Below are 25,891 nucleotides of genomic sequence, written 5' to 3' on the forward strand. Positions count from 1 at the left end.
GTCTCACTTTATGGACTTCTAAAAGAGACTGGATAATTAGATCAAATCACATGTCAACAGGCAAAAGGAGTTCCACCCCAAAACTTACAGGCATTATTTGGTTTTTTTTTCAAATTCAGCTGAAGCTAATTTGCAATAGATAGATAGCCAATTTACACACTCTCAAGCTACGTAATCTGTGTATTTACCTGTCTGTTTTATGAGTGCCCCAGTATGCTTCTTTGTGACCAGCACAATCAGGTGTTTGCACACGTACTTAAATTAATTAAATTTATTTTCTTCAGTGTAATCAAGTGATACTTTGAATGTCTTGTGCAGATCTTAAAGGGTATAATTCTGTAGTTTAAACGCTGATTTCTTGGCAACTCTTTTTTTCTTCTACTTACTTGACTGTCTAGCAGGTTTTACTCTTGTAAGCATCTAATTTTTCATTGGATGTGATCGATGTTGTTTATTTTTATGGTGAAAATGGATTGTGTTCCTCAAAGCATACATACCATGTAAAGAAGTTACTTACAGATGTGAAAAAATGTATACATCCAAGTGTTTGCATGAACAGGTCTCTTCTTTCAAATACTTGGATGCTACAAGAGTACTTTTAATCTTTTTTTCTTTCTTCCAAAACCCTGTTTTCAGTGAATGCCATAAAGAACGTGAGAATTAGGTCCAAAATTAAAATATTTGTCTTCCTAATTTTTAGAAATTTTTTTGATTCTAAAAAAACCCAGGTATGTACTATAAAATGATACCTAGTCGGAGAATACTGTGACTGAGGATATTGAGAGGCTTCTGCAATATTTAAAAAAAGGAAGGAAAATGTGAAAACTACAGAAGGCAGAGATCCAGGATGAGATGTATCAGTATTGGGTTAACAAAACTAATGTTAAGGAAGAATGAGCTAGAGGCCATCTGTTTTTGTATGGCAAGTTTAGAACGATGGATCTTTGCTTAAAGAGATCCTGTTAAATGTTTTCTGTAGTTGGCATCTGCTGTAGGTGTGCATGTATTTAGGAAGCAGTATTTCTGGATTGCCCAAGAACATAATGTATAAATGAGGGGAAAGTGATATTAAAAAGCAATGAAAATAAGATGCCTTATATGTTGTTCTTTCATTTAAATACTCCCGTGCATCATTTTGACTGTAACATTGCATTATTATGCTAATGAAAATGATATGGAAAATGAAACTGAATATTTGTTTTTTCAATGTCTAAGTTGGTTTTGATAAAGAAAATAAATCAACATTACAAATGGGGAAAAGCAAATTTGATTTGAAAAAAATGTAGTAGAATAACGTAATAATTAGCCCAGGCAAGGAAAATTGTAAGTCTTATTCTTTTTAAAAGAAATTAACCTGCCACAGTCTTTTAAACCAATAAATATGGTTTGATTTATTATGTCATTGAAGTTCTATTAAAAAAAAAAAAAAAAGTAATTTTCCTGGCAAAGCAGAGAAGGATGTATGCAACTTTAGAAAAATTTCTTCTTTGTATCTACAGTATGGTTTTGTTAAAAACTGTTCTTACTGTAGATAATTTTTGGCTTGAATTTGAGCTAAGAATCATTGTAAATTGCTTAGTTTGTTTATTTGTGGGAGTAGATGCATAATAAATGTAGATTTTCAAGCTATAAGCTTGTGTGAGTGGCTTAAAGACTATGACAAAGGCATCGGGCCAAACTATAAATCATACATGTTTTTCACTGGGCTACAGAGGTCAGTTATGTGCTTGCATGCCTTTAGAAGTAACTTGTGTGGCAATCTCTTCTATTAAATGCAGATATAAGTATCCATACATTATCAGCTGTGATACTGCGGTACAAGTTGATGTAAAATTGCTTTTCTTGAATGTTGTTTGGTTTCTTTTTAGTGCACAGTTTGCAGGACTTCTTTGTGAAGAAGAAGGCAATGGTGCAGATAACGTCCAATACTGTGGCTACTGTAAATACCATTTTAGTAAACTGGTATGTATTTCTTACATTCTATAAATACATGTCACTTATTTTTTCACTCTGAATTGCAATTAACGCTAGAAGTATTATTTTCTTGTAGCTCAGAAAGTATATTCTCTGTCATTAAAACAATGTTTTAATCACAGTTACAGAAATACTAGCTGAAAATGTTTTTATAAGTGGTTACTTTCCAGATGTGTGGTTTTTTCCCCTCTGCCAGAAACAGCATGCACATGTAGTGGCTTTTTCATTAGGTTCCTGTACTGTTTTCTTTTGCAATTTGTTGCAAAATTAGTTGTCTTCTAGGAATTTAGTCCATTTTGGAATAATCTAGAAAATATTATTTGTTATCCTGTATATTAGAGTTGAAATAAGCCCTCCATTTCTTTCTACTTCTGTTACTCTTTTTTTTTTTTTAGTGTTTTTTTCCTTTTGTTCTATCTCTCACCATGTAGCCAGTGGATATTCCCTGCCTATAAGTTCTCTGAAGCACAACCTCAAGGAAGTGACTTGAAGTTTGCTTTTTAAGAAACAAACAAGCAAACAAAATACTTAGAAATTTCTCAGTTATTTCAGTATGTTTTGGATCAGACCTCTGGAGTTTTTTCTGTCACTTCTTAGAACCAGTTTGACAGTTTCAGATACCTGTTTCTGTGTATGTGTGTGTGTGTGGACTTGAAGGACTTACTGATGTTTAAAAAAATGTTATTTATGAATATTGAATTATGAAAATTAAAATACGTGAACTTAAGTCCAGATACTGCTGTTAAGTATAGTTAAAACTTGCTGATTACTTGTTTTCACTGCTAAAAAAGGTGAAAACTTGGATGACTTTTGCATAGGTTGCAATGAGGTAAAAACACAGGGTGAATCAACCATTTTAGCTTTTTAGAAGATAAGCTTGGTGAGGTTAGCTCTGTGTTCTTGTGAATATTGATGAGTTTGCTTCGTAATGAAGATAAGTCAGGGCTTCTAGGCCCTTACTAAACTAAGATTATTTTTTTTTATTACTATCTTGAGCTAAGTATATAACTTAGCTATTACTTAGCAGTGAAGGCAAGCTCTTACACTATTATGCATTTGATTTGTATGTTGCAGTACAGCTATGATTGAGAACATGTATGTTTATTTAAAAACCAAGTTTAATGCTAAAGACATAACTCCATACTTGACATGTAATTAGTTAGCTTTCCCAGTACAAAACTATAGTGGTAAGAACAGTAAAGACTGGCAAGATCGCAGAAGTGTTTTAGTGTTTCTCTAGGATTATTGTGATTGTTGATGCCTGGTAAATACAGGTGTTTAGTAATTGCTACTGAAGATGGTGGGTGGGGTCTATCTACTATACCACTGAAAACTTTGGTTGGCGAACCACTGACTTGAAGTGTCTTTATAAAGCTGCTTCAGTTATGATAAAATAACAAGCATTTTGAATACTGGCCTAGTATAAAGTATTTGCAGTCCCAGACTAGGCTCTCAAACATTACAGAAATACAGGCAATTATGTCTGCCACTTGTAAATGCATACACGACCATAGCATTCTGTGTCCTATTTTTTAAACCATTTTCATGAAAATGTTGCAGACAGGTCATGTGAATAATAAATCATGATGCTGTAATCCAGCTACCTCACAATGCATTTCAAGCATGGGCCAGTGCTAGTGCTGTGGCTTCATGTGATACTCATTTGAGCAGTATCTTTTCTATTTTATGTTATGAAAACTCAAAAATGTGTCTAGCATCTTTTAATCTTAAAAAGTGGCATATCTCATTTCTTTTTGGAAAGCATATCTTGCAAATTTGTGTAAAAGTCAATATACAGATAGGCTTTTTTTCTTGGTATGCGTTAGGTAGTCTTGTTAATTTTCTTAGTGTTAGTAATTTGACAGTTTTTCAGTAACTGAAGGGTTTTTTTTCTTCAAGCAGTAGGGCATCTTATCAGTTGAAATGCTTTATACTTTTTATTTATTCAAATGGTTCCTTTCCTCTATCCATAAATATATTTTCTCTTTTTAGAAAAAGAGCAAACGGGGATCTAATAGGTCATATGATCAAAGTTTAAGTGATTCTTCCTCTCACTCTCAGGATAAACATCATGAGAAGGAGAAAAAAGTAAGTGGATTTGTCGTTGCTAATTATGTGGCACATCTGCTTAATAGTAGTACTTTCTGATAAATTTATTTTTTGCTGAAAAGCGTGAAGGAAATCTTGTTCCTGAACACTGAATAATAAATAACACAGATGATAAACTGGAGGTACTAGGGTCCAATGAAGAAACATCTTCAGGTGCGCTTGTGCATGCACCTTCCTATTCCTGTTTATCATCAGTTTTGGGATACACACTGTAACGTATCCATTGGGAAGGCTGTTTCCATGCAGCTTTCTTTGCGTAGTTTTCCATTAGAGATTTTTTTGTGTAGCCTTTGTGACTAGGTGGGAAGGAAATACAGGAGTAGATGTTTTAGCGAGTGTGCTGATAAACAGGTGCATCTAATTTTTCTTTGTTTCAACCTGCTATATCTTTTTCTCTTCATCAAAGAAGTGACATCTCTTGTTGACACAAGTTACTGGTACTGGTGGTCAAGCCCACGGGATGGCAGAATACTTTGTCATTCACTTGGGAATCTTCCTGTGAGGGTACAAAGAACGTAACTGTCTGCTAATTTCTATTGTTGCTGTATTCTTTTACCAATTTAACTTTATGTATTTTTACAAAAGAATTTTAAATTTATAATGATTATTACTTTACGTTTTTATTACTGCTGGATTAATAGTTGTCTATGGGAAATCACAGAATCATAGAATTGCTAAGGTTGGAAGGGACCTTTAAGATCATCAAGTCCAACCATCAACCTACTCTGACAAAATCACCTCTAAACCATGTCCCTAAGTACCACATCTGCCCTTTTTTTAAACACTTCCAGGGATGGCAAATCCATCACCTTCCTGGGCAGCCTGTTCCAATGTTTAATAACCCTTTCAGTGAAAAAAATGTTTCCTAATATCTAATCTAAACCTCCCCTGACATAACTTGAATCCATTTCCTCTCATCCTGTCACTTATCACCAGGGAGAAGAGCTCAGCCCCCACCTCTTTACAACCTCCTCTCAGGTAGTTGTAGAGGGTGATAAGGTCTCCCCTCAGCCTCCTCTTCTCCAGGCTAAACAACCCCAGTTCCCTCAGTCGTTCCTCACAGGGCTTGTCCTCCAGACCCCTCACCAGCTTTGTAGCCCTTCTCTGGACACGCTCCAATACCTCAATGTCCTTCTTGTAGTGAGGGGCCCAAAACTGAACACAGTACTCAAGGTGGGACCTCACCAGTGTCATCTAAATCCAACGCAGGGTGGTAACAGACAGTGGCACAATAAAGCAAATTTGCTTTGGCTCTTTTTTAGCCCTCTAATAATACGTGCAAAACTGCTCACCTGCATGCATCCTGTACAACTAACTTAATATACTTTTCTGCAGGTGTGGGTAGAATTAGTTTTGCATTGTTCAAAATCCTAAAAATTGAAATCAAAGAGGGTATTGACCAAATGTGTATTATATGAAGGAGCTATATTTATAGTGACAGGAAATTGAATAACAAGTGTCAGTCTTCAGACCCTTAGTCTCCTTAATAATTGATTTGTTTTTTAAAGTCGCTTCCATGTCGAATGGATGTTGATCTCTGTTGTTCTTCAATAATCTTCTAAAAAGTGTCTTTAGATCTGGTTAATGGTGTAGGTGAGTAGTTTCATCTTCATCTAGTAATGTAGGAGAGAGTGTGCGTTGCGATGTGGTTGTACCTCTGATTCTAAATTTATGACTAAAATAACAAAAAAATGGGGTTTCGGCAGATCTGTTTTTCTTAGTAACACGTTGGTAGAAGAAACAAAAGACGAGAGAATTACCTGCAAGGTAAAACCTTACCAGTATTCGCCATATATTTTTCTTAGTTTGCTTAGTTTTTCGCCAGTATCATATTTCAGGTCATGTTTTCTCAAAATACATGCATGGATTTTTACTCTGATTGACAAAAATTTAAAGTTGAATTTGAAGAAACTTTGAGGTGTGAGCATGAGGCCCAATTTCAGTTTTGTGTGTCTGAGCAATGCAAAAAACCTGTGGTTTGGAGGTTTTTTTTCTTTTTTTTTGATGGTTGGTTTTCTTTTTTTTTTTTGCAACTTTGGCGATACTATGCTGCTTCAGGTCATAATACCTGTAAAATCTTCAGGGAATACTTGGAGGGCCTTTCAAACAAAGTGTGTTCAGCCAACATAGCAGTTGTTTTTTCTTCTGGCTGCTTGGCTTCTCCTGCTCTGGAAGTGTTTTGTTGTGGATCTCCTAGAAACAGTTAATGTTGTGGCTTGCCTTTGCAAGTCCTGGCCTTTTTCTGTGACTTGGTTAGCTAGAGATAGGTTATTAAAGTTTCTTCTACCTTTCATGAACTGAAACATGGTAATCCAGAAGATCTCATGATCTGTAATGCCAAGTGAAAGCACTGACCTATTATTTCACATTCAGAGGTTCTCATGGCACATTATAGCATGTTCACTAACCAAATTTAGTTTGCTTTGTATGTTGTGTAATAGCAAATACTATTCTAGTTAAAGCCTCCAAGTGGTGAAAAAAGTTGCAGTTTCCTAAAGGTGTTAATCACCTAACTTGTGGCTACAGATTTTTTGGTTGGCTTTTTTAATCTTACATGTTCTATAATTAAAGAATGACCTGTGCTTTGCAAAATGCTAATCTTCAGTTCATGAACTGTATGTGGTATGGAGGCTCATTCTTTTTGGTAAATTTGTATCAAATATACACTGTATCTTGGAGGAGTGGGGTTATTTTTTAGGGTGACTTTCCTTATTTCCCTCTTCTTTAAATCCGTTTGGAATCCAGATTGTTGTCGTATTACAGCAAATATGTGTATCTTTCTTCCCATATGCAATGGTGTCTCCCCCTCCCCTCCCAGTAATGGCACTATAATTTCTATATCTTTCATCTTGTTTTTTTGAAATTTGGATAATCAGATCTTTACACACCCTTAAAGCTTTCCCTTTGGCCAAGCTGAAGCTGTATGAGTTGAGGATTGGAACCATTTTTATTGCTGAGACCTCAAAAGCTATCCATTTGCATATAAAATAGCATTCTGCAATAAGAAGAGGTTGATCTGAAAATGCTGATATGGGTAGCTGTCATTTTTGTAAACATACTGAGTTGAATGCACGCGTTTTCATTCCTAGTATGTATTTAGTCTTTTCTGGGCACCATTCTTACAAAATCAATAGCAAATATATAAGGGTGTAATAATTAAAACCAAAACAAAACAACAAACCTTTTGTATGATTTAATGAAGAATTTGAAGCTACAGAATAAGTAGCTTAGTTATATTCTGATTACTGCTGCACTAAGTATTGTTAGTTTCTATGGCTGAGAAGTTATTAGAGATGAGGCTGTGTGCCTCGTAAGTAGGGTTGGGAGTATGTTGCTTGACCTCCTGTTGTAATATCCCCTTTTTCAGGGCCGAGGTGTTTACCTCAAACTTTTTAAGGAAAAACTTAGGCCACCATGAGGCTGTGGAAGAATACCTTGCTTTGCTAATGTCCTTGGCAGCCTTATGTTTGGAAGGGCTAAAGAAAGAACTGAACATGTCTGGGACTAACTTTGGTGTAAGGGAAGTGTTTCTTGCCACTTATGTGAAAATTAGGCAAGCTTATTACCATCCTATGTTTATGTCTTCTGCAAAATGTGCATTTGCCACATAGTAAATAACTACTATGTAGCAGCTGAATTACACAAATTCCTTTTCTGCTAGAAGTGCTTTGGTCTGGGCTGAGCAGGAAGGGGAAATTTAAAACTCTTTGCTATTATGGCTTGTATAATGCAAAATAAATGAAAATGGGCTTGTGACTGAAGACCGAAAATATGTAAGAAGTGGTGATTGAAGAGGCAAAAAGAACAAAATAGTGACAAGGAGCCTCAGGGCACTATTACAGAAGTTGGATGGTGTCAGTCTGAGGACAACCTAAAATGCAGGAACCAGGACAAGTGTTCTAAACACTGAGCTACAGGCTAAAGTGAATTCATTATGGGCCTCTCTTTGCTGCTTGTCTTGTTCTTAAAGGAGAGTTACACCTTCTCTGATTTTGAGGGGAGAAACTTGAACATCTAAGAAGAGTTTGAGGCTGTGTTCCCCTGTAGCCGTGAGTTTGGTTATTAGGCCCATGGGAAGGGAAAATTTAAAACATACCTCTGCTGACTGAAAGTTTCCATAGGCTAGCTGTGTGTCGGTTTGTGAACTGCATTCTGAACTGCCCAGACTTTCCCAATATGTTGTGAAGGAACCTACATTCATATGTCAGGGCTATTAATTTCATTTGGAAGAAAAGCACTTGATGCTTTTTAATGTATTTTAATGCTCTGTGTGGGCTGTTACAAATCAAGTCTTAAACAATCAGATCAAGTGTTCATTATGTATTCCTCACTATCTGAATAACCAACCGACTGTGAGAAGATAAATTTTTCCTGCCATGCATCACATAAGATTCTGTGGCAAAACCAGGAACAGACTGCAGTTCTTTGGGTTACCGTTCAGCTCTGTAAGCAATGCTTTCCTTTTTTCTTCTTGGAAAAAAAAATTATTCTGATTTAGTCCTGAAAGGTCAATTTATAGTACTGTATAAAGCAGTGTTGCAAAAGCAATTCTAATTATGTCATTCCTCAGTTAATTGCCTTGTTGGACTGGGGGTTTTGTGTAGCATTTTAGGTAAAAAAGCTCCAGACTCATGTCAGTAATGCAGTATCACACTGGATTTTTTTCTGTGACTCTATGATTTTTATTAACTTTTAAAGTTTTGTTAATTGGTTTAATAGATGTGACTGTTTAATACTCTCAACTGTTCTTGACATAGGAAGTAAAATTGTAAGAATGCTAAAGATAAGTAGAAGAAAAGTGTTTTGCAAAAACTTTGGAATTACTTCAATTAATTATTGAAGTAGTGCTAGATAAATATTATCCAAATGAGAATTGAGTGGTATGGATGCTAATGGTGATGCTTATCCATGACTTCTTCCAAATTCTGTTCAGTCAGAGGGAAAGAAGAATGCCTCTAAAACACCTCTAAAAACTGGTCAATAAGTATATACTGTATGTAGTTCAGTGTGTAGATGGTCTTTAATACCTACCTATGAGCTGCAGAACCTGGTTCCTGTTTCTGAAGACTGAGTTTTTGTGTGGGTTCCCTGGTGTTCAAAAAGGGGTGACTTCATGCAGCAGTCTTTTACTTTTGGTGACGACAAATGGTATTTCTGTTTCTGGACACCTGCTCTTCACTGACTTTGTAGGAGTGTAATTTTTTCTTTTTTAACATACTACTTCATGTCAAATTGTGTTGAAAGTTAGTTATTTGGGAGGACTGACATAGCGTGACTGTGTAAACAAAATTTCATTAGAAAGCTGCTCTATCTGAGTGTATTCAGTAATATACATCTTTAAATCTGCAGGATTAAGAGCAAAGGTGGCATCTTGTTTGATTTGTTGCCTGCTAAAGTTCTGTGTTAACTTGGTGCTGTATTCTGTGTCAGCCTGATAATAAACTGCATGTAATCTACTGGAACTGGCACCAGTTGGTATAGATGGCACGGCAAAACGGTCTTTTGTGAAGGTCAGGAAGAACTATATAAGCAGATAAGCTTATAATTTAAATTTTCTTTTATTTTAGTAAGGGGAAAAGTAGGAACTTCTGTCTCCCTTATCATGCTTATCACCTCATATTTTTCTAATCTTACAGTAACACATCATATATATTATGGAGAGAAGAGTAATGCTTTTAGTGTACCTTATCACAACAAACACCTCATAATAGTATTAAGCGTGGCACCTGGGATTAGTTCATTATTGTAAAATCAAAATGACAAACACACCACCTCAGGTATACCTAAGAACTACTCTAAGATGTAGCATTTTATAAGGCTGCATTAGCTGCAGCTGTCTTTTCCCTCAAAGTACACACTTTAGTCTTCTGCTTTTCACTGTGAAAGAAAACAAACTCAAAACCTGACCCCTGCAGAACCTGTGCATGAAATTGTAGTGATTAGTAGCAGTGTTAATTGTCTCTGTAGACTGTGAGACTCAAATTCCAGGGGTGGCAAAATCCTCAAACATTTATCTGAAGAAATTCCATTATTTATTTATTTCTTTCATGGTGCTACTACTTCACCGTGGTTTTTATATGCATCTCTAGAGGAATTCTGGGAGAGTCAGAATTTTGAGTAGATGTGTACCGTAGTAGGTTTGTGCTGCGCTCATCAAACAAGAGTTGTGGTTTTCTTTTTTAAAGAAAAATCACATTGTTAGTCCAGATGTCTTCCTTAGTCTGCTGGGATCAACCAAAAGACTTTCTGTTTCATTGAAAAACTGCTATGATATACTTGAGGTATAATTAGGTGTTACTCTTACTTATTTTGTTATTTATTTTTTATTCTATTATTACTTAATACTTATTTCAGTTTCATTAATATCTTCACAAAATTTTAAGATAAGACTTTTTGTCTGATTGTGCTTTAGATCTTTCTACAAGTTCAGTGTGTTATAGCATCATTTACTTAACTCCTCAATGTTTGTACTCTGCCGTATTATGAGATAGAGGAGAGTAACTTGAATAACTGGGGTAAAAATTAAGCTGAACTTTGAAGAAAAGCAAGCATTTCTTGCTTGAGAAAATTATGCAATGTTGTTTGTATTAATTTGAAAACTAAGTGACACTTGAATGTTAAAAATAGGTCATTAAGGTTTCTGCTTGTTTTTGTTTGAGAAATATATCTTCCTACACTTCAATTTTGTGACTATAACTGTGAGACATGTAGAAGCAAAAGGTGCTTAAAGATATTCTTTTTCTTTGCTTTGGATCCTAGATTAGTACAAGATTATTAGTACATTATGTTGACTTCATAGCAGTTTTTAGAAGGTAATCTTGGTACTTTTTATAAATTTGTATGTATATGCTGTTCACCAAGTACAATGTTTTGCATGCTGGTAGACCATATGCAGTTAAAGGTGAGCTTCCTGAGCCGGGAAAATTAAATGTATTCCTTTTGCTTGCCATTCTGTTCGCCTATTTTTTGACATATATTTTATACGTATCCTTAAGTCACCTTGCAGACAGTGGAGCATTTTGCAATATGTAACATAATAAACGTTTTAAAGTTCTAAATACTTGCATTTTTTATAAGAATAAATGAAGGTAAGCATTGATAATAAATAGTTGCCTTGATTTAGTTAGTCTTGCACCATTTTTGAAGTTATGAAGTGCTACTCAGATGTTTAGCATGGAGTATCCATCACTAACCATTAATATTAAGCTGTGTAAATAACAGAAAAAGTGTATTTTAATGTTAAATATCAAAAGAAGAGTAGCTTATTCTGAATAAGAGTTATTGTGTGTTACTCTTGCACCTAAGTTAAGCTTTGGCTGGCATTCTTATCATCGATTCTTGAGTCTTTTTACCATTGACGGTTAAAATTCTTACCATTATCCCTGTATTGAAGTGAGATTTTTAGTCTTTTAAGTAATTGTATCAAGGATTGGTACTTAAGAACGAGTTTCATGCTTAGAGCTAAATATGTATTTATTTCAATAATGCTTTGTGCTGGTTTTAACTGGGATAGAGTTAATTTTCTTCATAGTAGCTAGTATGGGGCTATGTTTTGGATTTGTGCTGAGAACAGTGTTGATAATAAAGATGTTTTTGTTATTACTGAGTGGTGCTTACACACAGTCAAGGCCTTTTCTGCTTCTCACCCCTCCCAACACCAGCGAGTAGGCTGGGAGAGCACAAGAAGTTGGGAGGGAACACAGCTGGAACAGCTGATCCCAACTGACCAAAGGGATGTCCTATACCATATGATGTCATGCACAGTGTGTAAACTTGGGGAAGAAGAAGGAAGGGGGGAAGTTCGGAGTGATGGCATTTGTCTTCTTTCCAAGTAACTGTTACACATGATGGAGCCCCGCTTTCCTGGAGATCGCTGGACACCTGCCTCCTGATGGGAAGCAGTGAATGATTTCCCTGTTTTGCTTTTCTTGCATCCATGGCTTTTGCTTAACCTGTCTTTATCTCAACCCATGAATTTTTCCTTATTTTTACTCTTCGGATTCTCTCCCCCATTCCACCATGGGGGGAGTGAGCAAGCGACTGTGTAGTGCTTAGTTGCTGGCTGGGGTTAAACCATGACATACTGGCAGTAGTGTTCCACCTCTCCCTATAAACTATCCTGTGCCTATATCCTTTTATTATTGTGACTGCAGCAACGCTGCTACTGCATTTAATTTTCCTGCTGTGCTCTGTAACGTATAAAATGATAGATAGATGAATGCCTGAGCTAGGGCTGTTCTTGTCAAAACAAGATAAATTCAGATTTGAATTTGAAACTTGTAGACTGTGAGCATCTTTTGTTCTGGAATTGTTATGGCTATATTACTAATAGCTACCAGTCACTAATAAGAGGCGAAGCAGTTCTTGTATTGGGGATTAGCAAGAACTATATGCAGCTTTCTGTTAAAGACATTAGTTTTGATGATGGCAGCTCTGGATTTACACACTTCAGTGATGGAAAGATAGTGCAGAAAATCCATAAATGACAGAAGCACCAATCTGAGTACTCTGTGCTAATACAACATTCTGATATATTGGAATTATTTGAAGGAGTCAAAAACAGTGGCTGAAAAATTTGTGATTTCAGATATTAAAGTGATTTTGCTTACAAGAATCACTAAGGAAAACAGATTTGAAAATGTTGTGATTGTAGATGACCAAAGGTCGTGGTGGTTATGATTTTTTGTAATAGAGAAAGGGATAAAAATGGAATACTTCAAGATCAGCCCAAGCAGTTTTGTCTGAAGGGCCAAGCACTAGTGCTTGCTGATAGTGTACATGTGTTTTAATTCTTCCAAAATAAAAGTTAGTCTCTTCTTCCCTGGGCAGGTGAGCTCTTGCTCCTCTGTTCTCCATCTGCCTCTTCTTGTTCCATCTCTCACACTCCTTCACTGAACTAACCTAGCTCACTAAACCAGCAGAAAACTATCCACTTTGGTTTTTGTTGCTGGTGTTTTAGCGGTTTGAATTGGCACACAGAAGGTCTGACAGGCAAAGCAGCGCGGGAAAGGTGAATTGTTAAATGCCAAACTTCAGAACATAGTTTAATGAAATGAACTACTGTGGAAACCTCTTTGGAGAAGGCTGTGCATTCCTGAGACAAAACTGAATTGCAAATAAGCGTAAATACCTTCAACTAGTTTCCATGTGGAAATGTTATTAATTAATAATGCCATTAAAGAAAAGCGGCACTCATCGATTCCATCTGTACCATAAAAGTTATCATTCACTTGCATTATTCCGTCTTCCCAGACATTGAGGTCCAAACTGTGGAAGGATAGATTTGTTAACATTTATTCTGTTGGTAACAGGTCAGAGTTAAGATAAAATTATACATGTATCCTTAATTTGATATTTCAATGAGGGATGTTTTTATTCAATAGTCTGATAAATGTTTCCTCTGAAAGTACTTTAAAGAAAATGAATGAGCAAGTGCTGATATTTAGAGTGATCCAGTGTGTAAATGAGCTTGTCCTCGTTTCGGTTGGGTTAGAGTTAACTTTCTTAGTAGCAGCTGGTATAGTGCTGCGTTTTGGATTTAGGATGAGAGTAATGTTGATAACACACTAATGTTTTTACTTGTTGCTAAGCAGTCAAGGACTTTTTCAGCTTCCCGTAGAAGCTGAGAGGTAGCATAGACAGGACAACTGACCCAAGCTGGCCGAAGGAATACTCCATGCCATAGACATCATGCTCAGTATATAAATGAGGGTTGGCTGGGGGACAGGGATCGGTGATCGCTGCTCGGGATCGCTGCTGGGTGCTGAGCAATTGCATTGTGGATCAGTTATTTTGTATGTTCTTATATCATTATTATTGTTGTTATTTTCTCTTCTTATTAAACTATTCTAATCTCAACCCATGAATTTTTCTTTTTTTTTTTCCTGATTCTCTTCCCCCTTCCCACTGGAGTTGGGGGATTGAGTGAGCGGCTGCATGGTGTTTGGCTGCCTGCTGGGTTAAACCATGACAGAGCTAAAACCCTAAAGAGTTGGAACCAAACTGTATTTGTGAAATAATTTTCTAGATTGACTTTCTGTGGAAGAAATGACGCAATGAAAATGTGCTTTTTCTGCTTCTCCACCCTCCTACACCCTGCCCCACAAGAGGGGAATGTACAGAAAGTGCTATGGAATTCCAGAAATCTTGCACCATATTTTCTTATCTTGCAGCATGTAACCATTGGAATTAAGAAGGTATTACATAATTTTTTAGATAAGAAACAAAAGCCAAAAATGAGACCCCTAGTGATAAATAAAGCTTTCTGATTAATCATGACATATGAACTCTAGGTATTTTGTATTGGGTGTTTAGCTACACCATAAATCAGGGCTCTTCAAGTTCTAGGATGAATAATGCTACAGCTGCTTACCCAGTGGCTGCATGGCAGTCATGCCTTATTTTTCGTAAAGTAAGAAAGGTTTCAGGAGCTGCCTGAATCTGGTCTGTTGAGCTACCCTGTTGTGAACTGAGAGTGAAGTTTGCTTTGTCAGTTTTGTAATTGGCCCTGGATTTTTTAATGTATTCTTCCTTGGAATGTTTCTTCTGCTAAATCCTGTTTTTACAGGATATAGCATTGCATTTATCAGCTCTGCAACTATCTTAAGATACAGGTGTTTGAAACATCTGAACTCATGCCTGTGAATCTTTGAAAAATCTGAGTATGTAAATGGGATACATGGGTTCTGCCTGCTGTTGGAGCTCCCTTAGCTTTTACTTATTAGCAATATTGTTTTCAGTCCTTTTTAAGAGTAATTTCTGCCCTTTTCTCCCTTATAGTCAAACTTGTAAAAGGTCAGACATTGGATATAATTACTTTCCCTAGGATGGTGTGTTTCCATGTGGCTTTCTGGATGGATGTTTGTCTTAGTGACCTGCTGCTATGTGGTTTGGGTTTTTTTGGTGGATTTTGTCTTAGTTTTTGTGGGTTTTTTGAGCTGTCGCTGATCAGCTGATCAGAGGTCTTAAAAAAGTGAAGCATGCAGTGAGTTGTCTGTGAACGACCAACTGCTCATTTTTTTTCTGGCAGCAGGACAGATGGCTACTTTGTGTGTCCTTTGAGACAGACTTGATTGAAAGCTGTCATATTTGTTGAATATTGTGGGAATTAATGTCCCTCTGTTACTCCTTTTTTGGGTCTAGAAGTGGATATTTCAGAACTTGTGCTTTGTATGTGTGAGGGATATTAGTTGTTTAGTGTAAATAAGTAAGTTTTAATTAGAATAAATTACGGTGTGATTTGTGCTGTTTGCCTAGCTTTTGTTGGCATGAGTAGCTAGATTTCGTGAAGTCATTGGGGTGGGATAGAGTTATTTTGCTTAGTAATTTTCCTAGCAGCTGGTACAGTGCTGTGATTAGTCTTTTAGTATGGGAAAGATGTTGATATCACACTGATGTTTTGGTAGTGTTTTTCCCAAGTCTGGGACTCTTCAGTTCTGCCATGTCCTGCCAGTGAGTGCAGGTGCACAAGGAGTGTAAACCAGAAGATAAGGAGGCTCCAACCCTCAGCTGAAACTGCAAATCAACAAGATAAGAGCCTGTGTGGACACAGAAAAAGAATCCAATAAGGTGTTAGAAGACCCCAGACAAAAAATCACCATTGGACTAAAAGACGCATGGACAGCGCATGAGTGGCGGGGGTATAGATCACAAGGGTATAATTGTCCAGAGATTTTTGTCCAGGGTCCCTCTCTTTGGAGGCACCCAGCCTGGGCTGTCCTTGCTGCTGTACCTTTCAATTAAATTAATTATTTTATAAAATCTGATGCTTGAGACTCTGCTGCGGGAAACCTAGAGTCGAGCCTGAAGAAGGAGGAAGCACACCTGAGAGTGTGTATGTGACACCATGAATGGTGTTTGAATGCTCGGGCAGCGGCTTCTCCTTTAATGGTGTGCATCTTTATGGTGAGAAGAGGGTGCAACTGCAAAGAGTGACTTTGTGGGAGCTGTGCCTCTTCATCTCAGCAGGTTGTTGCTGAAATTTTTATTCTTATCAGTGTAAAACCTGAGCATTCCTTTCAAAGGTTTTCCTGCAGTGAAATGTTCTCCACTTCTTTGATGTTATTTGCATCTGGAGTCAATTCACATTCAGAAGTAGGACTTCTGAACTTTCCTTAGGAAGAAATAAGAAAAGAAAAAGAAAAAAAAAAAAAGAGGAGACATTGTTAGAGGAGGTATAACCTAAAAGGAGGAGAGAACGTAGAGTTAAGGACAGCAGACCTCCTGTGGATGAGATAAAAGGGCTTTGGGTGGGGTACCTCTCCAGTGGCCTTGAGTGGTAAACTGTAACCTTGGTAAGCTGTCCTAGCAAACTTTGTGTTGGTATTTTGGATCTGGGAGAGGAATTTGATGTGGTTGCTGATGCTTCACTTTACAGAACTTAAAGCATATTCTTTCCAGGCTCTTAGTCGATTATGCCCTCTCCCTTCCCCCCGTTCTTGTATCCCTCTTTCCTTCTTTTGACACATCCTTTTCTGTTGAGACTACCATCAAAGTGGTTTCAGTACATTACAGAATGTAATTTGAAGTCCTCCTGACTGTTCCTTTGATCAGAATTCTGTGTTTCTTTGCCTTTCAGACAAAATTAACACTGGAAGTAAAAGAGCACTAAAAAGTCAACAGAAGAGACTGTAAAACATGATCATTTAAACGTTTCCTGTTGTTTACTGATACTTCTGTGAAGTTTCATCTTAAAGCATATTAAAGTCATTGCCTCTTGGCTCCAAAATGATAAATAAAAAAATTTCTTGAGCATGATTTGAATTTCCTAATAAAACAATGGAAGCTAAAGAAACTCGGGCAGTGGCTTAGATTTCCATTTCATAACTTCCTTCTTGAGGCTTGTTTGGGATTCAGTGAAATTGTTACTCAAGTTTATCTAAACATGTATACTGATGATACAGTAAGCTAGGTAACTAGCACTGATGAAAGGCTTTTGGATCAACAGATTTGATGGATAACATGGCAGTCTTGGCGTAGATGCTTCTGTTTTCTCTTGATCCGTGCTTGCTTTCTGGCAGTACGGGTAGCACTTTTGGGACTATTATATTTAAGAAAGTATTGAAAAAACACTGCAGTACATCTGAATCCCTCCTGTCCATATGTTTTTCTCTTTCTTTCAAATGTGTATTTTCCAGGTGTAAAAAGACCCTAAAAACCCCTCCACCCCCCACCCCCGGAAGAAAAATATCAATGGAAACAAAAACAGACTCCCTGATCTAAAACTCCCTCAACAAGCCTGCATTAGATTTTAAACAATTGAAATACTACCTTATGGTGTATATTATTGTAATTAGGACACCTGCACACTTTGTTATGAAAGGGAAAACTCCAAATTGCTATCCAAGCAGCACACTGGGAAAAAAAATACCAAGTGGACTTCAGTGTGTGAAAAAAAACCAAACCTAGATATGCCCATCAGCCTTTTTAAGAGTTCTCTTGCACCTTCCTTTGAGTTTTAAGAAGTGTACAATAATCAAATGACTCCACATATTGTATTCTAGCAAGTGTATTTTTGCATGATATTTTGGTGAAGATAGCTTTGGTACTTTATTTATGACTTTTCTTGGCTAAACTGTATTTCTTTCCTGGCAAAATCAGGTTATAAGTTCAGTTAAATGGATTTGGAGCTGGTTAGAGACAAGGTGATCTCTTAAGTAAGTCAGCCGGTATTTCTAGTTCAGAAAAGTAGAGATGAAAGTCTTTTGCTTTCAGCTTTGTATCTAGATTGTCAATCAACTGATTCTACCTTATTAGAGAATTTGAGAACCCATTCCCTTGTTCTTTCAGGCCGATTCCATGAAATAAGTGTCAGATATTTTTTCCATCGTGACTGAAATAGAGAGTTGACACTTGGTGATACCTGCATAGAGTACGCACATATTACATCTTGTCATGGTGCCTGGTGCGAGTGGTTGTGCAGTTGCTGTTGAACAAATTAAGTTCTTTTGAGGGTCTAGATAGTCATTTAGATAGTTACAGAAAGATCAGCATGGGTCATTTTTAAGATTCAAAACAGTTACTGAGTTTTCATATGGGTATTCAGACTTACAGATTTTAAGTTGTCTTCCTCATCTTTTCAAGCTACTCAATGGGAGTTTTAAGCCCCTTATGTCAAAAATATTGAACTCCTTCTGTATTCTAAGTTGAATTGTTAATTTTGTCACTTTTTTTTTTGTCTGTATTGTTTAAACAAACACAGTTTGGGTCTGATTCTGTAATCCTCTAACAATTGATTTCTACCAGTATTGGAAGAATTCTGTTATACTGTAAAGACTCTCGGTTAAGAAGTTATTTTCTCTCTGTTTGCACAGTTTCATTCACACTGCCAATGCTTCATGTTGTGTTTAAAAACAAACAAACAAAAATTTAAATTCTCAGTTTCCTTAGAAAGCACACTTGATTTGTATAGCTTTTGATATTCTGTTCAGTTCAACATGGAAGATACTTAGTATGTAAACTGTATGCACCTTTTGGGGTATGAAATCTAAATCAAACTTCACATTCTTATGCATGGAGATGTCAGTAGGGGAGCCAAAGCTGAAACCTTGCATTAATTTACAGTAGTATCCCAACAAATACTGTACAGGTGCAGAAATGCAGGAAGACAGGAATCTTTGGTGAGGTATGCAGGAAGACCTCTGAATCAGAAGCCGTGTCTCAGTTTTTAGTCCAGTTTCTTTTGTTGATGACTTGATTATTGGGAAGATGGATAATATTAACAACAGTGGATTCACAAATGCTGGCTATCATTGAAGAATTTCAGTTTGTGTATTTTGAAAGCAAATACAAATACTTGAATTGCTTTTATAAAATTATATTCTAAAAATTTAAAAACATTAATGTAGTTTCCTTTAAAATAGCACAGGACATTATTACCTTCTCTCAAATTTTGATAACACTTCGTGCTATGTAAAATGGGTTATGTTAGAGATGAAGCTGAACTTAGGTTATATTCTCTTTTATAACTTCTAGAAATATAAAGAGAAAGATAAACACAAGCAAAAATATAAGAAGCAGTCGGAGTCCTCACCGTCCTTGGTTCCATCTCTTACTGTAACTACAGAGAAAGTAAGTCAATGTGTTTTTCATCCTCTTCCACTTCAATTACTTGTGTTGAAATTTCATGATGTAATCATTCCAGTGTATATACAGGAGCTTTATAATGGCATGGATTGTATAATTGTCAAGCACACTTGGTATTTTTTCCTATAATGTAAAATTCTAAAATACTTTGAGGTTTATAATATGAAGAAAGGCTTAGATTTTTGTAATTGAATAGTGAGTAGTTTAATGACCTCAGTCAGGTGCCACTGATGCTCCAGTAGGTTTTATTTCATTAACTTATGTTTAATAATTTGAGAAGTTTTAGAAAATCTTTCCTTTTGAAATTCACTTGTTTGTGCTGAGCTGTCACTGAACCTGTAAGCATGTAAGCTGGTAACTCTGAAGTTATCATAGAATAGTTTGGGTTGGAAGGGACCTTTAAAGGTCTTCTAGTCCAACCTCCCCTGAAATGAGCAGGAACATCTTCAACTAGATCAGGTTGCTCAGAGCCCTGTCCAACCTGACCTTGAATGTTTTCAGGGACGAGACATCTACTGCCTCTCTGGGCAACCTGTTCCAGTGTTTCATCATCCTCATTGTTAAAAATTTCTTCCTTCTATCTAGTCTAAATCTTCCCTCTTTTAGTTTAAAGCTATTACCCTTTCTTCTATTGCAACAGGCCCTGCTAACTACGGCTCATTCTTCATATACTTGTAATATCATGTTGCCTTTTTAGCTATCTGCTCCATTAGGTTCTGTGGTCTTTCCTTCCCTGTTCACGTGCTAGCAAATACCTAACTCAAGGGACAACACAGAGGGTTAAATAATGATAGTTCTCATTGTACTGTACAAGAACCGCTTTCGCTGTCCAAAAAAATGACGTTAATGATGGTACTGCAGAGTGGGCAGCAGTATTGAGAAATAAGTTTTCTGCCTTCAGATTTGGAAAACACTTTTCCCATTCATGTGGGCATGTTTGACATCTGAGTCAGGGAATCATGGTTTGAATTAATTAGCCATCAGTATGTCAAGCAGTACTTTTTATCAAAGGTGCTGAAGCTTGTGTTAACTGTATGTAGTTTGGTTGCTGAGATGCAATATTCAACAAATGTGTCTATTTGCGTATGGTACGCCATCACCTTGTCAGAACAGGGTAAAACAATTGAAATACCAACTTTCTCTAGTCCTTGGAAGTACTCCCTTAACTAGTAGTGTCAACTTCAAGAATCATCACCAAGAAATTTAATTTTTTAGTATGTTTTGAATATTTCTTCATTCTCAATAGAAGGATTATTACCTTGAGGATGTGTACCTGTTAACATCCCATTATTTGTGACTCATGCTTCTGATAAATTAGTCTTGTTTCTGGTTCTACTGTATTCTCTTTGACACTATTGTGTTAAATGAGACTAACTAGTCAGTGGTTTTCTGAAATTCCCAGGAACTATTAGGAAAAAAAAAAGTAAAAAGAAAAAGTAGAGTCAATTTGCTGCTTTGCTGTTTTGATTTAAGAGTGATCAGACATTGCGGTCAGTGAGTGTGACAGTTTTTATTGAAATTAAATTATAGAACTCTTTGAATAGTCCTGACTGGTTCACGTGATTATTTCATTTTCTTAATTTGTCCTGAATATATTCCTCGTGAGTCTGAGACAACTTGTAAATGAGGCTTCTTGTGTGGGATCCTTCTTTTAAACTCTACAATTTTTGTTTAGGTTTTGTGCTATGTATGACCTTACCTTTCTTGAATTGCATCCCTTTTGTAAATTGATTATCATTGTAAGTTTTAACAAAAAGTGATACTACTGTGTATTTGTGTAAAAGGTAAAGAAAATATATTGAAATATGGGTTATTTTTGAGTCCTACCTATTAGAATATGCCTTTAATGCTGAACACACAGTTGGATTCTGGTTTTCTTCTGACCTCTGCTTTGTTCTCCCTAGTCTTTTCCTAATTATAAGGTTTACGACTCAAGAGTGTACACTTCAGTAAAGTGAACAAGAGTACAATCCCATTTTTAGCAGAACTCTATTTAATCTTAAGTAAAGAATGAAAATCTTGCTAAGTTGTTGGCCATACTGTTAATCAAGATTGTACTAAATATGTATGTATAGCAAGTAAGATCTAAATCCTAGAGACATAAATGCAAAAAAATAATAGGAACATTTTTAATATTTTTATGTTCTTTTGAATACCTAGTTCTCACCTCTTTATAGTCTTAAAAATCATTAAATAGATAACATTACAAAAAAAAGTTGCAACTCCTATGGTTAGTAACGAGGTTTGCTAGAGCAAATACTAAAGAGAACAGAAACTCTATAATTCTAGAACTTAAATTCTAACTGAATTAAACTAATACAGAAGTATTCATTCTGGAATTTAAATATAAACATGTGTCCTTTCAGTTTTCTTTTTTCAGCCTTTTGCATCCTGTGTTCTTTTTCTGCATAAGCTATCTGCTTCATTTTCTACCTCCTTTGTGTAATAGTTCAGATCATCAGGAAAACTGGTGTTCATTTTTTAAAAAATGATGTTACTAAGTATGATTATGTCTTTTTAAAAAGTATCTGCTGGATATTTGGAAGTGACTTTTTGGGGCTAGTTCCTTCAGTTGTCTGCTTTTAATTTTTTTCCTAAGTCCTTTTGACACCATTTACATGCATGTGCTTTTCTAGGTTATAAATTCATAGTGTGTTCCTCAAAAATTTGAAACTTAAGAAAACAAAGCTTGTTTTATTATTAATGAGATAAATATTTAGTTCAGAATATTGTATTAATATGTTACTTTTTGTGTCCTTTTACATAGAGGTGTCAGAATTGATTTGGACTTGATGTCTCTTTCACAGCAATCTGTCTTTGCAGTGAATACATTATTTTATCATGGTATATAATCATTTCTTCTACCACATTGTTCCTGTGGGGGGAACTGGAATTTGAAATGAATTTTGTTTTTCTTTTTTAAAGAGGTTAAGTCCTTTGTGATACAGTGGTAATGACCATTTATGCAGGTGATGCCTTAAAGCATGTTTTTATCTGGATGAGTGGTTTCTTAAGATAGGTTCATGAAAGGCTGCAGGATAAGCTGTGGATTTACATTGTATGAGTTAGTATTTTTGGCTTGCCTGTTTGTTCTGCAAAATTTAATTCCAAGAAATTTTACTGAGGTTCCAGTCCAAATGCTGGGTTGAGATACGAGTGTGCCATTTAAGAGGCATGTTTGGGCATCCCTGTAATGTCTCAGCAAACACTGCTTAGTCTGAATCAGTTAAGTTTGAAAAAGTTTGAAATTAGAAATTGTTAGCTACTCTTTGATTACTAACAAATTTTTCGCTTTTCTCTTGGGGCATAGGTACAGAATGTTTTAAGAAGGACTAGAATAACTTAGGAATTTGAATACTCTCTCTGCCTCTTCAGATGAAGTTTTCTTCTGTCTGCCACCTTAGTTGGGAAGAGCCATCAGCCTTTTATTTAGTCCTGATAAAAGCTTCTGTCTCAGGTTTTGAGCTTTGGCTTATATTGAGAGTGTATGGTTTAACAGATACAGAAAAATACAGTTGTCTTTTTTTTGGGAGGAGAGAGGTGTGTTAATAATTAAAACAAAGCTCAAAAACATTGATGTGCTCAAAGATACACAAGACTGTATCTGCATTCAAATTGTAGCCAGTAACTAAATAAAAGATATTGCAAACAGAAAGTACAGCTGACTAAATTTTATCTGTAATAGTACAGATGATGATGATAACCATCCTCAGTTCACCTTGACTATCAGCCAAACCTGGTTCTTAGGGGAGATGCTCAGATCCTACTGCAGTGGGATGCAGTAGGGAATGAAAAGAGTAGGGAAATCTCTATTTGGTATGACTGAACATCACTATCCCGCAACAGTGTGGTGTTTGTGAGCTATGGGACATATATATGTGTGTGTGTGTGTTGGGGTTTTTTTTTTTGATTGGTTGGTTGGTTTTAGCTTGGATCGTGCTCTTACCATCTGTCATTTTAGTGGAGGATTACCTGCCATGATCCTTCCCTTCTCTGTGCAAGAGTACCACCCTATACGTCTGTATTAGGGCTAAAGGCTTCTCAAGCCTTGGAACATACTGTGTTTGGCAGGAATGATTATTATGCCTTTATGGTAGATCTAAAGCTTTCCCAGAAGTTTAAGACTTGCTACAGGTGGGTGGTGTAACTCTTCAGGGTGCAGAGTGATTTATGGGGGGTGTAAAAATGACAGTAGCTATCTGTGCACCAAGTTGGCAATGTGAAAGTGCACTTTTAAGGGAAAAAAAAATCCAAACTGGTTTATGGGAAGCATAAAGGAGCCCTGATACACACAGAGTTAGCTTGATAATTGCACTAGCGAATACTGATTGATTTTTGAGAACAGGTTTAACGTTCATGAAATAGTCAAGTCCTCCCAAATAAACCAAGGAGTTGGGTGAGAGCATTAGGAGTATGTAGTCCTCCCAATAGTCAAGTCAACCAAGGAGTTGGGTGAGAGCATTAGGGGTATGTACTTTTTTGGGGATGCCTGTACTGAAATTAAGGAAAAAGACTGATTGCAGTGTGAGCAGTGAAGGGACGACCCTCGAGTACTGTATTCCATTTAAAAAGCACGTGCTGGAAGGGCACAGAATTGTAAGCTGGGGGCGGAGGAGGCGGGGGAGATGGCTGCAGAGACTGAAGCCAGTGTTGGTAAATAACCAAAGGTGTTTTGCCTCTATCCTCAGATCCTTGCTCATTGCCTCAAAGAAAACCCCAAACGAGCGCTATAACTTTGCCATGGCATATTAAAGTTTTTCTGAGACGTTTCTGTTAGGCCTTTGTCTTTTAGAACTTAGGTTTTAGAAAAGCAGTTTGTTTAGTGATATGTAGGTTATTGTATGAACCAATTAGCTTAATAATCTAAAGCTTGTGCTGCAGTTTTACCTTAAATTCTATTGCATATCTTGTGGATTCTAAAAGCGATTGATGTGTATCTGGTTTAGGGCACTTTGTTGTGATTAACTCCTTAAAGAAAGGAATATAATCTGTGAAAAAAGAAAAAAATAATCACCTGACCCAATGATACCAAGTTTACTTTGCATAGGGTATATTGCATCGTATTATTGTTCAAGATATTCTAAGTAAGCACATAGATTCCAGTACACTTTACAGCACCTTCCAAAACAGAAATAGCTGTTGGAGCAAAATTTTCAAAAGCAGAACTGCGATGTGCATGCATGTTTCCATAAATGTCCTAAGAGCAGGATTCAGGCTTGCAATTAAACCAAATCTCTGCACAGTATGCAGTATGTGTACTTGTCTGCCTAGCCCTGGCCAGTCTGTACAGCTACATTTAAACTCTTTATTTCCCCTTTTAAATAAATAAATAAAATTCCGGTGGTAATGGAGAAGAGTTACTAGATAACATCAAACTATGATTGTTGATACCTGTAGAGAATTACCCTTGCAACTAATATTCAACTGAGTGAACACGAGATAAGAATTAGGAAAGGAAGGAGTTGGCTAAGAGGAGAAATCATGGATCCTAGGAAAAGCTTGACTTTTGGTTTGGGTTATTGTGTGTCTGGAAACCCTTTGTTCAAATGACCCAAATTTGAACCACTACTTCTTAACTCAGGTCAAGTGACACATCAGTTTCAGGAAAATTGGGCATACTTGTGGACTTCAGTAGTTAACTTTTTGAACTATTGCAAACTTACCTTCGAATTAACTCCATCTTCATTAGAAACAGTTACCAGTATAGTAATACGAATCTGAGGTAAATTATTTTTAACGTTGTACTTTAACAGACTTAAACTGATTTTTCTTCACTGTTATTCAGAAAATCTATAATACGTTTTTATTGCAGTTCATAGGAATTCATACAGGGCAGTATGCAAATAGATTTAAATTTTCATTTTCCTCAAAGCTTGAATATTTAGTTGACTTCTGGCATTTGCAACTGAAAAGTAAGTTCTATGTCAATGTCTTAGCTGTTCTAGTAAAAATATGGAAAACCTTTTATACTAGCTATACAAAGCTGTATGTAAAGATGAGGAAGTATTCTGCTGTAGGCCTAAATTAAGCAAGCATCCCAGTCAGGGAAGAGAAAATGTGTGTATATGCTCAATTTTAAGTGTTTGTGTGGTCTCTAATGGAGATCAACTTAGATACTATTTTAAACTCTCTTCTATAAAAAACTGGAAAACAAACTAAGCTTGTTTTGAACAAATGAGTAGCTTCTAGGTTTGATCTGTATTCTTTTGATGAAGAAGCTTTATGCAGCCAAAAGGCTATTTTACTAGCTTGTTTGAATATAAAGAACAAGAGAATAGTATTTCCTTTTTCCTAATTTCTCTTTCATTTTCTTTCTTCTGATATTAACATTCTGCTATTACAACTCAATTTTTTCTTTATTATTATGAAAACAATTATATCCCTTTGTGTGGTTTCCGTATGCTGTGCCCGCAGTTTCCCTGCCCACCTAATTGCTTTCTGTGAACCTATTTTCATAGAATCGTAAAATGGTTTAGGTTGGAAGGGACCTTGAAGATCATTGAGTTCCACCCAGGGACACCTCCCACTAGACCAGGTTGCCCAAGGCCACGTCCAGCCTGGCCTTGAACATCTCCAGGGATGGGGCCTCAACAACCTCTCTGGGCAACCTGTTCCAGTGCCTCACCACCCTCAAAGTGAAAAATTTCTTCCTAATGTTTAATCTAAACCTGCCCTCTTCCAGTTTAAAGCCATTCTCCCTCGTCCTATCACTACATGCCCTAGT

General features: G+C 36.4%; 1 protein-coding gene across 2 annotated transcripts in view; it reads left to right on the forward strand.

The window, feature by feature from the left end:
• The window catches only part of MLLT10 (myeloid/lymphoid or mixed-lineage leukemia (trithorax homolog, Drosophila); translocated to, 10), a 132,114-nt gene that overhangs the window by 39,698 nt on the left and 66,525 nt on the right, over nucleotides 1–25,891 (forward strand). For both annotated transcript variants that reach the window (XM_009887132.1, XM_009887133.1), the window contains exons 6-8: nucleotides 1,869–1,962; nucleotides 3,967–4,062; nucleotides 19,057–19,152. In XM_009887132.1, the coding sequence (XP_009885434.1) occupies nucleotides 1,869–1,962; nucleotides 3,967–4,062; nucleotides 19,057–19,152 (286 nt within the window). The remainder of the gene's footprint in view (nucleotides 1–1,868; nucleotides 1,963–3,966; nucleotides 4,063–19,056; nucleotides 19,153–25,891) is intronic.

Source organism: Charadrius vociferus, unplaced genomic scaffold (assembly GCF_000708025.1).
Source record: "Charadrius vociferus isolate BGI_N301 unplaced genomic scaffold, ASM70802v2 scaffold126, whole genome shotgun sequence".
NCBI classification, from domain to species: domain Eukaryota; kingdom Metazoa; phylum Chordata; class Aves; order Charadriiformes; family Charadriidae; genus Charadrius; species Charadrius vociferus.